This window comes from Arachis stenosperma, chromosome 6 (genome assembly GCF_014773155.1).
Source record: "Arachis stenosperma cultivar V10309 chromosome 6, arast.V10309.gnm1.PFL2, whole genome shotgun sequence".
Lineage (NCBI taxonomy): Eukaryota > Viridiplantae > Streptophyta > Magnoliopsida > Fabales > Fabaceae > Arachis > Arachis stenosperma.
In genome coordinates, this window is record NC_080382.1 from 4,528,584 (window position 1) to 4,542,064 (window position 13,481).

Below are 13,481 nucleotides of genomic sequence, written 5' to 3' on the forward strand. Positions count from 1 at the left end.
TTCTTACCAGCTCCAACTAACTCTTCCTCTGAACTTGAATCCAAAAAACCATCTCCTGAAGGTGGGGGCTTGTATATTGCATCTTCTGTTGACTCATACCCATCATCATTATCTGAACTCTCAACATCTGCATCATTGTCAACACCATCATCCTCAAGACTAGCCTCTTGCACTTCCACTTCCTCAACACTAACACCATCATCATCAATGAACTCTATATCTTCCATGATTGGATGGTCAAAGTAGATATAGAATTCATCAGTGTCCTCATTTAGCATTTTATTCTTTTGAAGATCTCTGATTTCTTTGTCTCCATGAATTGGGTGAAGACCAGACTCCAGGTCAGTAGCACTTGGATCATACCAAAACATTTCCTTATAGTCATGGTAACCCAAGTCCAAAAAAAGTTTCTTCAGGTCAAAGAAACATATCAGATCAATGTCCATTGGGGGAAACTTCTTGACTTCTCCATTGATGTACACAAGTACTCCCTTGTTGTCTCTCACAAAGCTTCCACCGTGGTGAAATACGGGTATCACGTCTTCACTCATCTAAACTAACAAAATAAAAATCTATCACAACTTAAACAAGCAACGAAGCCATTACAAGAACATTAAAACAGAATTCAATTTTTTAACACCATCGATAATGTTATTATGAAACGTCACAGACTAAATCAATTTAGAACTTTGACTTAACCAACACTAGCAAAACAATATCTTTAATCTACCCTACACATGACATGCATGTTCATCATACATGAATCTTCGCCTCTGAATTAATTCAGAAAAGAAATTAGAAGACTTACCTCCAACAATGGCGATATGCACCACAGTCCACCGCCACCACACAGTCGCCGTTAGCCTCGTCAAACAACTGTTACAGACTACAGTCAATGTTAACGGAGTTGAGGAAGATGAAGGGTTGCCTTGTAAAATTTGGGTAAGGGTTTGGGGTTTCAAGTCATTTAACAGAGCCAAGGGAGAGGGACATGCGTTTTTATCCAAGGTCCATGTTCAAACGTTGCGTTTTCACACATTCTTATCATAAAGCTTGGGGACTAATCTGTCCAATTAAAAACGACGTCGTTTTGATAAGGCCTTAAACGACGTCGTTTTGACCACGTGTACAGGGACCAACGTGTCCTGAAAGCCTTTGACCTGACACGTCACACTCATCACCTCCACGTAGGAGAGAGAGTGTTCAGTTAACCGGCTAAACCTGGAGCAGGGACGTATATGGCACATATTTAATAATTTTGGGAACTGGGACTTAGTTAATTTTCTTGGAGGATAAATCTGTCGTACGGCCAATTCCTTGGGACCTATTTGGGGTATTACTCTATAAAATTTGTAATTGTAATTAATAGAAATGAGGAAAAGATAGAGGCCATACAATCACAATATTAAAGGAAGAAGAAGGATGGTAGAAATAAAAATACAAAAAAGAAGAGAAGCACTAATTAAATAATGAGATAATCTAATTATTACATATAGAGAAACACACTTAGAATTGGAAAGAAAAATAAAAAAATTTGAAAAAGGATGAAAATAATTAAAAGAATACATTTTTGGAGTAAAAAATTGAAAAAAAAAAGTTATTCGTTTCTATAACTGTTAGTGAAAATATAGAATAAAAATGAAATAGAAGAATATGAGTCGCTGATGTATATACGAAAAAACTTTTATCATTAAATATAATATAAAACTTAAATTTAGACATTAAAACTTTATGTATTAATATTATATATTGTTATAGATATATTTATTACATCTAATTATGTATTATGTATTTATTTTAATAATAATTAATAAATACAAAAAAAAAAAAAAGATAAGTTTTGGCGTTCCCAAACTTTGCCCCAAAACATTTTCCTTTCAGAAACATAAAGGTTGTTAGTAATGGACATTGACATCGTTAATAAGTCTAGCTAACAGCCATAGATTCATTGAAGATAAGGTTGTTTGTAATGCACAATTAGTTTCAGAGTTGCGTGCGGTTTCCGATATGATTCATGCATAAGATCAGAGTATTAATTAGCACGTTCGAACTTGGAACAGAACCATTGACCAATCAATATCAATGGACCCCTTATTCTCATCACACATTTTTTGTGCTTTAATTTCTAAAAAATACTACTTTTTTAAATTCAACTGGTTAATTTTTTTCAAAAATTTATTATTATTTAATTAATTTAAATTAACAGTTATTTAAAAAATTAGAAAATAAAAAATTTTTATTTTTTATTTTTTAATTAAATAAAAATTATATTTAAAAATATCTAAGTACACCGTTAGTTTCTGTCAGTTCTTAGATTAACAACCAATTTTTATTACTAGGGGTGGCCTAAAATTTTCTCATTTAATATTTGCAGATAATCTCTTACTTTTTTGTCAGACTACAAAGAGTCAGGTCCAAATGATCATGCATTCTCTTAACATTTTTTGCAAGGCATCTGGCATGAAAGTGAATTTTGAAAAGTCTAAAATTTTTTGTTCTAAAAATGTAACTGCTCAGAGAAGAGATATTTTTACTAGTGTTTCTTCAATACGTTTTGTTTTGGACTTAGAAAGATATCTTGGAGTTAACCTTAATCATTCCCATACTAGTAGGGCTTCTTTTCATTCGATGATTGAAAAGATGAGGGGAAGATTAGCTAACTGGAAAGGAAGGCTTCTAAATAAAGCGGGAAGATTTTGCCTGATCAATTCTGTTGCGGCATCTATTTCTGTCTATCATATGCAGGTATTTTTTTTTCAAATTGGGTTTGCGATAAATTGTCTTCTATGATGAGATCGTTCTTTTGGAAGGGTCAAGTTGATGGTAGAGGTCTTTCTCTTGTTAATTGGAGGACCTTAATCACTCCAAAGAAATTTGGTGGCTTGGGTGTTAGAGATCCTACTTGTGTTAATATATCTTTACTTGGTAAATTGGTTTGCCAATTTTTTCATTGTCAGGACAAGCTTTGGGTTGCTCTATTGAGGACGAAATATCTGAGGAATGAGGGAGTTTTAGATGGCCATGTCCCTTGCAATGCTTCTCATGTTTGGAAGAGTATCTCAAAGGCTTTTAGTGCTCTTAAGGATGCATTCTCTTGGTGCGTTAAGTCACTTGATCAATCTTTTTGGTTTGACAATTGGAGTATTGAGGGCCCAATTGCTCAAGATGTCTCTTTTGTACATATATCTGACTCTGATTTAACTGTTAAAGACGTTTGAAAAAATGGTCAATGGAATTTCATGATATTTTCTTTATTATTCCAGAAGATGTCAAAAAGCGTTTGAATGCTTATAATCCGGATTTGAATGATGGAGAGAGTTCGAGTTGATCGTGGCATGTGGCATCTTTTAGACTCTACTCAACTAGGAGTGGGTACAGTTGGCTAGCCAAAAGAAAGTTTGACTGGAATGAGCATGATAATTGGTTGTGGGTATGGCGACTGCATATTCTTGAGAAGTACAAGTTCTTGATTTGGCTCAATCTTCATAATGCTATTCCTACGGCAGAGTTTCGTTTGGATCGTGGCTTAGCTTTATTTAGCACATGTTATCGGTGTCAAAATGGTTTTGAATCCATTCTTCATTGTCTTTGGGAGTGCCCTAGTGTCAAGGATGTCTGGAACCTTTTAGGCATGTATTCATATAACTCAGATTTACGTGATTGGCTCTACAGAGGTGCAAGGAGTGGAGATGTTTTTCTTTTCTTTTCGACCATCTGGTAGATTTGGAGAAGCAGGAATCATGACTTATTTAATATATATGATTCTTGGAGTGCTAGTAAAGTGGTGAGTTTAATTCGTAGTTCAATAAGGGAGTTTCACACTATTTTTGCTATGCATCAATCTTTGTCTTTTCCTTCGTTTTGTTTGCATTGGGTTCCACCTCCAGTTCATTCTGTTAAATTGAATTGTGATGCTAGCTATTTTGCTCCTTTTGGCTATGCTGGTTTTGGTTGTATCATTTGCAATCTTAATGGATATTGGTTGAAAGGTTGCACTGGAAAAATCGAAGTATGCAGTGTTTTTTGTTTTTTTGCTGAATTGTATGCAATTTGGAGAGGTTTACTTCTTATTTGGGAGAGTGGATTTCGTGAGGTTATTTGTGAAACAGACGGTTTAGAAGCTCTTTCTTAGTAAACAAAAAATGCTTGGTAAGGATATTCCGAAATGAAATTTGGCAAAGCATATACAGAAAGTTATGAATTGAAATTGGAGAGTCTCTATTCTTTTTAATTAAGAGAAATACAAATAGTGTTGCAAATTGAATGGCAGTTGCTTGTGGCGTAGACATTCACTCAAATTGAAGCCAACCATAAAATAAGCTTTAACATCTAATAAATTTAGATATAAATCTAACTAATTAATTTAGTTTCGTTTCTATTTTTTTCTTTCTTTTCTATTTAATCACCAAAAAAGATTAACAACCAATTATCTCGCATATATGCATCCACATGGAAATGAGTTATGAGACCCCCTAGTTAGACGAGGTACCAGTACACTTGATCAATAGTGATGAAATTTGATATAATTCACATTCTAACAAGTAAATTCTTAATTTTCACCTAAATGATTTAGTTAGTATTAATAATATAAATATCGATTATATTAAGTATATATTAAAATCAGTTATTATTATAAAATATATATTAAAAATAATTAAATAATACATAATTAATTTTAATAATTAATTTTAGCACATAAATAACATTATAAACATGCATTGTGTGAAAAATGCTGCATGCATATTAACAATGTGATGAATGGCACACAATAGTCTATTAGAATAGGGCCAGCAGAGATTTATTAAAACCTGAGTTTTATGATGTCTTTTATTATGGTATCTAAATTGCCTAACTTATTTTTAAAGGTAAAAAATAAAATATTTAAAATAAAAAATAAAATATTTAAAATTTATTAAATATTATGTATTTGTCTTTTTTGGTAAGTTAGGCACAATATTAAAGGCACCATAGCATTCACCTTATTAAAATCTGGCCAGCACTTAATCAGCAAAAAAAATAAGTAATTTTTTATCGTTAAATAAAATTTCATACTATTAAATACATTATTAATGACTAATTGATGGCTACAACTGACAAAATATCACCAAATTAAGTTGCCCCTGGCACTCGTCTAAGCAAGTTAAGTTGACCAATATCACCAAATATGCATCTTATTATTACCAACTGCCCTATATATACATACCGCCATCGATTTCTGGTAACAACACTAGTTGCCATTCATCAGACCATACTATAATAATAGACCATTTCCTAAGTTCTTTATATATTCCTTCTTCTTACATCACTAATTGTTAACTCTCTCACACGCATACGACATGTCTTCATCATCATCAAAATCTCCCTCTCCCGTGTTTACAGTGAAAAGGTGCAAACCAGAGCTAGTAGCTCCGGCTATGCCCACTCCCCGCGAACTTAAACTGCTATCAGACATTGATGATCAAGAAGGGTTTCGTTTCCAACTTCCAAGCATATTTATATACGGTCACAATCCATCAATGGAAGGAAAAGACCCAGTAAAGGTGATAAGAGATGCACTCTCAAGAACACTTGTGTTTTACTACCCATTTGCCGGTAGGCTTAGGGAGGGTCATGGCCGCAAGTTGATGGTGGATTGCACTGCAGAGGGTGTCTTGTTCATCGAGGCTGATGCTGACGTGGCACTTGATCAACTTGGTGACTCCCTTCATCCTCCGTTCCCTTGTTTTGAAGAACTCCTTTACAATGTTCCAGGATCGGAAGGAATTGTCAACTGTCCCCTTCTACTCACACAGGTTCCAAAAAATGACTCTTCAAATTTTGAATAGTAAAAACAATCCTAAATTAGATATCAAAATAGCACAAAATCTACTTAAATGTCAAAAGGAGTAAACTCCTATTTCTATTTCTATTTCTATTTACGAAAACTTTAAATACGGATAAATTTATTTATAAAAAAATAAAATTAAAATTATATTATAAAAGATAAATTTTGTACCATAGAACTATTTAAACATAAAAAAAATAAGTTATTTAAAAATTTTAAAAAATTACGAAATTAAAATTATATCCATTTAAAATAGATAATTTTTTAGAATTTGAATAAATTTGTGATACGAAATTAATCTTTTATAAATATAATTTTAATTTCCTTACTTCATGTATAAATTGATCAGCATTTAGAACTTGTATGTGTAGAAATAATAGAGTTTTTCAAAATAAAGATTAAAAAGTTGGATGACACTTGAAACAAAATACTGTTTCATATAACCTTTTTCCCATTTAATCTTGAATAGGTGAAAATATATGTCCCTCTATTACAAGAAAAATACTACGAACCTAAGTAATTTGTTGTTTGACTTTTTGCAAGCCAATAGCTAGGGAAAAAAATAAAACTTTATAGAATATATTTTAAAAAAATAAAAAATATAGAAAACTATTTTTTTAAAAAAAATTCATTTTTTAAAAAAAATTTATTTTTTAAAAATTTAAAATTTAAAATTTATAACTTAGAATTAAAAATTTAGCATATAAAATTTAAAATAAATAAAATAATTTTATAAATTAATTAAATTATACTGTAAAAAAATTGATTATTTAGTATTACTTACTGGGAGATGCTCCCATAAAGATGCGTAAAACGTCTTTTTGTAAAGACGCTTACGTGTCGTATTATTATTAGAAATTAGTTATTTTTTTAATTTTTTAACAAATTAGAATAAAACTAATTTTTTATAACAATAAATATATTTTCTTTTAGAAATTTAATTTTAGTTTTAAATTTTTAGGGATTTAAATATCCGTAAAATAAAAAGTTAGGAATCTATTTATTTTTTTATCAAAAAATTTAAAAATATTCTATTTAGATTGTGTAATTCGATCAAATTAAATTGAATCTAATAATTATAATAAATTTATTATTATTGCTATAATAAATTAATTTTATTCTGATTTATTAAAAAATAAATTATTAATCAATTTAATAAAAATATTCAATAATAACATAACATATATAAATTTAAAAAAATAAAAAATATTTTTAATGTCTGTATTAAAGGCGCCTCCTTACTTAAATAACAGGTGACACGCTTTAAATGTGGTGGTTTCACCCTTGCCTTCCGCCTAAACCACACCATGAGTGATGGCACTGGTTTTGCACAATTTATGACTGCCATGGCTGAACTGGCTCGTGGTGCACATCAACCTTCCATTCGACCTGTGTGGTCCAGGGAGCTCTTGAGTGCAAGGCACCCACCTCGCATTACATGCAACCATCGCGAATTCGAAGAACCCATAGTAGACACCTCCACCATTATTCTGAGCAAGAAACACATGGTTCAACGCTCCTTCTTCTTTGGACCAACCGAAATTGCTTCCCTTCGTCGTTTGGTTCCACGTCACCTCGGCGAATGCACTAGATTTGAGCTTGTAACTGCATGTCTATGGTGTTGCCGTACAAAAGCATTGCAACTTGCGCCAGAAGATGATGTTCGCATGATGTGCATCGTGAATGCACGCGCTAGGTTTAACCCTATTATACCCCTTGGTTATTACGGAAACGTTTTTGCTTATCCTGCAGCAGTTACAACTGTAAGGAAGCTTTGTGAAAATCCGTTTGGATATGCGGTAGAGTTGATAAAGAAAGCAAAAGATGAAGTGACAGAAGAGTACATGCATTCTGTGGCAGATCTGATGGTGACAAAAGGAAGACCGTTATTTACAACCGTAGGATCTTGCATTGTGTCAAACTTGACACGTGCTGGGTTAAGAGAAGTGGATTTTGGATGGGGTAATGCATTGTACGGCGGAGTATCTGAAAGTGGGGCTGGGGATTTTTTTGGAGTAACGTTTATGATGGATTGTGTGAATGGCAAAGGAGAAGAAAGTGTAATGTTTCCAATTTTCTTGCCGGTCAAAGCTATGGAGAGGTTTGAGAAAGAGTTGGCTGATATTCTTTGTAAGAGTTGTGATGATGGATATCCTACATTTATCAGATCTTCCTTGTAGCTCTAACTTGTAGTAATTTGTGAATGTTGAAAGAATGAGCTGAGCAATAATCTACGGGCTCATTATATATAATTAGAAGTGGGTGTGTTTTAAGGTGAAATTGAAAGATGAAAATTGATTTAAGGTGGCTGATATGCTTTGTAAGAGTCATGATGCTGAATTGCTTATGGGTATCCCACCTTTATCAGATCTTCCTCGTAGCTATAACTTATAGTTATTTGTTAAAAAAAGATACTATTTCAACACTAAAATTACTCATATTTTATATATATATATATATATATATATATATATATATATATATATATATATATATATAATATATTTATACTTTAATTTATATTATATACTATTAATTAATTTTAATTATTAATTTTGCTCTACACCTAACACAATTATATTATTAATACTAATGAGTGGATGCTTATGCGGTAAAAATGATAGCCGAAAATATATAAATGATTTAATTTAGAGCAGAATTAGATTAAATTTTAAGAAAAGGACAAAAAATAATTTTATAATAAAAAAATTAAAATAAAAATTTTAAGAGAATGAAGATAAAATTTATATATAATTTATAAAAAAATAATTAAAGTTTATTTGGAGGGAGCCATTGTTCTCTTTGGATCCTGGGAGGCTTTATCCCTTCTTTGATATATTTAATATATGTTAATAAGGTTAATGGTCAAATTGATATTTAAAAGATTGGTCGATCGTCTTTTTTGTTTTGAATAATTTTTTAATTAAATTAATCTTTAAAAAATTTAATATTAATTTCGTTTGTTCTTCCATCATCTGTTTAACTTCTTCAAAATATAGAAAAAGTATGCACACCTGCAACTACAACCATAATTGATAATAGTGATACTGAAAACAGCACAACATAAAGGTGGTGATTCACCTAGGAAGCATAATTGCATACCTCAACACTTTGTTTATTGCTCTTCACTGCTAACACCATCTTCAATCCTTCCTCTAATGCTACAATTTCAATGTCAAATTTACTTCTTCATACTTTGTCCTATTTTTGGCATGGTCTGAATTTGATGGAGCTGCACCCTCCAAACTTAGCGTTTCGGTTTCAAAGGTCTTAGTTGATAGGGAATTCTCGGTAATTTTTCGAGCACTCAGTGATCACATTGAGGTGAAGTTCTATCTCCTCCTTCTTGTGAATCACCCCATCCTTTTCTGCCTGTCTGACGACCACCAAAATTTTTTGTCCAGTGTCTCTGTCCCTCTCAAAATGCAATCTAGATAATGGCTCTGCACTAGTATAATAACAGTTAACAAGATCAATAAATGTTTCCATTGATTTTGGGGATTAGGGTTCATACAAATGGGAATAAATGTGACTTAACTGTCACGGCCTTGGACACACTCCAATGCTACCGTATCGGCACTCGAACTTACTCAACCTCTTGAGATAAGACCAAGTCAGCCTAACCCTCAATACTTTGCAAGAAAGCTAATAACACAAGAGAACACAAGAGAAAGGAAGCTTTGGTGGAAGAACACTTTATTACTCAAGTGTCTATTACAAATGACTCACACTAACTCTCACCTCCTATTTATAGTTATCCACCTCCTTAATGGATGGTTAGGATCTAATCAGCGGTCCAAATTAATTATCTAGAACCTTCATTACAAATATCTATCCTACTACAACTTTCTAAATACTTCTAGATTCTTTCATACTACTCTTCATACTCCTATATACATCCACACTCTTCTAAAATACTCTACGACCTTCTAGAATCTTCTAGAACCTTCTAGAGTATTCATGGACCTTCTAGGACATTCTAGAACGTTTCGGAACCATATAGAGCATTCTCAAACACTCCAGAAAATTATACAGACACTGTCAAATCTAACCTTCTAAAATTTACCGTGACATTCTCCCCACCTAATGTGCAAACATCCTCGTTGCGTTATGTTCATGATAGCGCTATAGGTGTTCTTGGAATTGCCACATATGTTCACGAGCTTTCCAACTAGCTTCAGTTATCGGGAGCCCTTTCCACTTGATCAAGTATTGGATACTTGGTGGTAGTCCTCTTCGTCGCACGACGCAATTAGCTAAGATTTATTCGATTTCTTTATCAAAAGATATAATCACCACGGGCGGAGCATGACTCGAGTCACCTCTACTCAGTTCGACTTGGTCTCCATGATATGGTTTAAACATACTCACATGAAAGACCAAGTGGATCTTCATAGAGGGAGGGAGTTGTACTTTGTAAGCAACCTCCCCAACACATCCAATGATCTCAAATCGCCCTTCGTATTTGCATATTAAACCCTTATGAATCTTGCGAAAGGCTTTGAATTGTTGTGGAAGTAGTTTGATCATTACCTTGTCTCCCACTTGATAGCTTGCATGCCTCCTCTTTTTATCTGCCCATTTCTTCATCCTCTTGGCAGCTTTGTCGAGGTAAGAACGAGTGATATCTGCTTGTCCTTCCCTTATTATATGATAAGTTCCAGGGCTCTTCCCTGAGTAAGAAGAAGAAAGAGAGTGAGGTGTAAACGGCTGTTATCCAGTCACAATCTCGAATGAGCTCTTCCCTATGGACTCGCTCCAATGTCGAGGAGTTTTGTCCAGTCCTTCTGATTAGCACTTACAAAATACCTCAAGTAATACTCGAGTAAGGCATTCACTCTCTCAGTCTGCCCATCGGTTTGAGGATAGAAGCTTGTTGAAAAATGAAGCTCCGACCCAAGGAGTTTGAACAGCTCTATCCATAGTCGTCCTGTGAAGCGTGATCTCGATCACTAATGATGCTCTTAGGCAATCCCAGTACTTCACCACATTCTTGAAGAATAGTCGTGTTGCTTCCTCTGCAGTGCAGTCAGTAGGGGCGGGTATAAAGGTAGCATACTTTGAAAATCGATCTACTACCACAAGAATAGATCCAAATCCCTCGAACTTCGTTAAGGTAGAGATGAAATCTAGAGAGACACTTTTCCATGGTCGTTCTAATCGAGGCAGAGATTCCAACATCCCACTTGGTGTCTTGTTTTCAATCTTATCTTGTTGGCACACAAGACAAGTCTTCACATAATTCTCTACTTTATCTCTCATTTGAGGCCAATAATAAGAAGATTCAATGAGTGCTAAGGTCTTCACTGACCTTGGTGACCAGCCCACTTGGTGTCGTAGCATTCTCTCACTAATTTTCTTCTTAGATTTTCCCATTTAGGGACGTATAGTCTTTTCCCTTTAGTGTAGAGAAGGCCATTTTCTAGCCAAAATCTTTTGGTCTTACCTTTTCTAGCCAACTCCACCAACTTGGCTAATAGATCGTGATGCAACCCTTTCTTGATGGTATACACAATATCTCCTTCAACCATAGAAATGGCTACCAACTCAGCCTTGCGGCTCAGCGCATCTGCTACCACATTAGTCTTGCCAGGCTTGTATCAAATTCGAAATCAAACTCAGCTAAGAAATCTTGCCACCTAACTTGTTTGGGGCTTAATTTCTTCTGAGTTTGGAAGTAGCTTGTAACCACATTGTCTGTCTTGACGATGAAGTGTGAACCAAGTAAGTAGTGACGCCAAGTTCTCAGACAGTGCACCACGGCAGTCATCTCCTTCTCTTGGACGGTGTATCGCCTCTCTGTATCATTCAACTTGCGACTCTCAAAGGTAACATGATGTCCTTCTTGCATCAGAACCCCTCTAGTAGCATAGTCAGAAACATCAGTGTGGACTTCAAATTCCTTTGAGTAATCAGGTAGTGCTAGTACTGGTCCTTCTGTGATAGCAGCCTTCAACTCATCAAAGGCCTTTTGACACTCCTTTGACCATTTTCAAGAGTGATTTTTCTTGAGAAGATCAGTTACTTGTGCAGCCTTAGCTGAGTATCCCTTGATAAACCCCTGATAGTAATTAGCCAACCCAAGGAATGACCTCAATTCAAATACCCTATTTGGCGGCTCCCACTCTTTGATAGACTTCACCTTTCCTTGATCCATGCAGAGGGTTCCACCTTTAATGATGTGTCCCAAAAAGTGAACTTTGTCCCTTGTAAAGGAACACTTTTCCTTCTTCACATATAGGTTATTCTCACGCAAGATCTTGAAACACAGTTCGTAAGTGTTCTACATTTTCCTCCAAGGTATTGCTATAGACAATAATGTCATCCAAGTAGACCACTACAAACTGATCAAGGTAAGGTCGAAAGATTTTGTTCATCAAGGTACAGAAGGTCGCAGGAGCATTGGTCAAGCCAAAAGGCATCACCAACCACTCATATGATCCATATCTCGTGACACACATGATCTTAGGCTCATCACCATCAGCAACTCTCACTTGCTGATATCCTGACCTCAAATCCAGTTTTGAGAACCACTTGGCTCTACCAAGTTGATCAAACAAAGTGGCTATCAAAGGAATATAGGGTATTTGTTCTTGATGGTTAACTTTTTAAGTGCTCGATAGTCGATGCATAGTCTCAACGAACCATCATGCTTCTTTTGGAATAAGACTGGTGCGCCATAAGGTGCCTTTGATGGACGGATGAACCCAGCATCTAGAAAATCCTTGAGTTGCTTCTTCAATTTCTCAAGTTCTGGCGATGCCATCCTATAAGGTGTTGAAGCAGGCGGCTTTACTCCTGACTCCAATTCAATCTTGTGGTCCACCTTCCTCCTAGGTGGTAATTATTTTAGCAACTCAGGAGGCATCACATCCTTATTTTCTTCAAGGACTTCGTTAATTTTGGGAGGAACATCTTCTCTTTCAGATGTTGACTCCTCTTGTAATAGAGTCAAATATGTAATCTCCCCCTTCTTAAACCCTTTCTTGAGTTGCAAAACAGAAAGTATCGGTAGTCTTCCAACTTTAGAGACTGTAGGAACCATGCATGGAGACCCTTTCTCCATGACACATACTATGTCATATTATGGCATAGGTATTATATTTGCCTTCCTTTTCAAATCAAGCCCAATTACTATTTTGAAATCGTCCATGGGTGCTACTGAGAAATCCACAAGACCCTTCCAAGAACCAAGAGTAATCTCAACCCCTTTTGCTATTCCCTTAAGAGTTTCATCCTTGGTATTCACGGGTTTGAACCAGCCATTCTTTTCGGTGATCTTCAACCCAAGCCTCTTTGCTTTATCAGGCGTGATGAAGTTGTGTGTAGTACCAGTGTCGATCATAGCCATGACGGATTTTTCATTGATAAAGGCCTTGACATACATCAAGCCTTTCTTTTCTGCGGTGCTTGCCTCTTTGTCATTCATATCTACGCATTTTTTTCTCCATATCTACGCATTTTTTTCTCCACCACAAAGTAGCATTATCAAAAAGGTAGAGAGCTGCAGTGCGTACCTTTATTGCTTCTTCAACCACCCCTTGGCCTTCGAAGTACCTCTCCATTTGCCATAGGAAGTTTTTTACCTCTCGAGTGTTCCTCATGCCCTTGAACTCGTTTGACTTGAGGAGATCAATTTTTGTCCTATCCCTTATAA

At 34.8% G+C, this 13,481-nt stretch overlaps 1 protein-coding gene across 1 annotated transcript; it reads left to right on the forward strand.

Moving 5' to 3' along the window:
* Positions 1-5,241: 5,241 nt before the first annotated feature.
* LOC130936160 (benzyl alcohol O-benzoyltransferase-like) lies at positions 5,242-8,242 on the forward strand. The gene is made up of 2 exons (XM_057866180.1): positions 5,242-5,792; positions 7,078-8,242. The coding sequence occupies exons 1-2, from the start codon at positions 5,337-5,339 to the stop codon at positions 8,002-8,004; spliced, it is 1,383 nt and encodes a 460-aa protein (XP_057722163.1). The 5' UTR covers positions 5,242-5,336; the 3' UTR covers positions 8,005-8,242.
* Positions 8,243-13,481: the final 5,239 nt, after the last annotated feature.

Coding starts and splice junctions, on each gene's coding strand:
- LOC130936160 (XM_057866180.1), top strand. CDS start 5,337: ATGTCTTCATCATCATCAAAATCTCCCTCTCCCGTGTTTACAGTGAAA. Junction 5,793..7,077: donor GTCCCCTTCTACTCACACAG/GTTCCAAAAAAT, acceptor CTTAAATAACAG/GTGACACGCTTTAAATGTGG.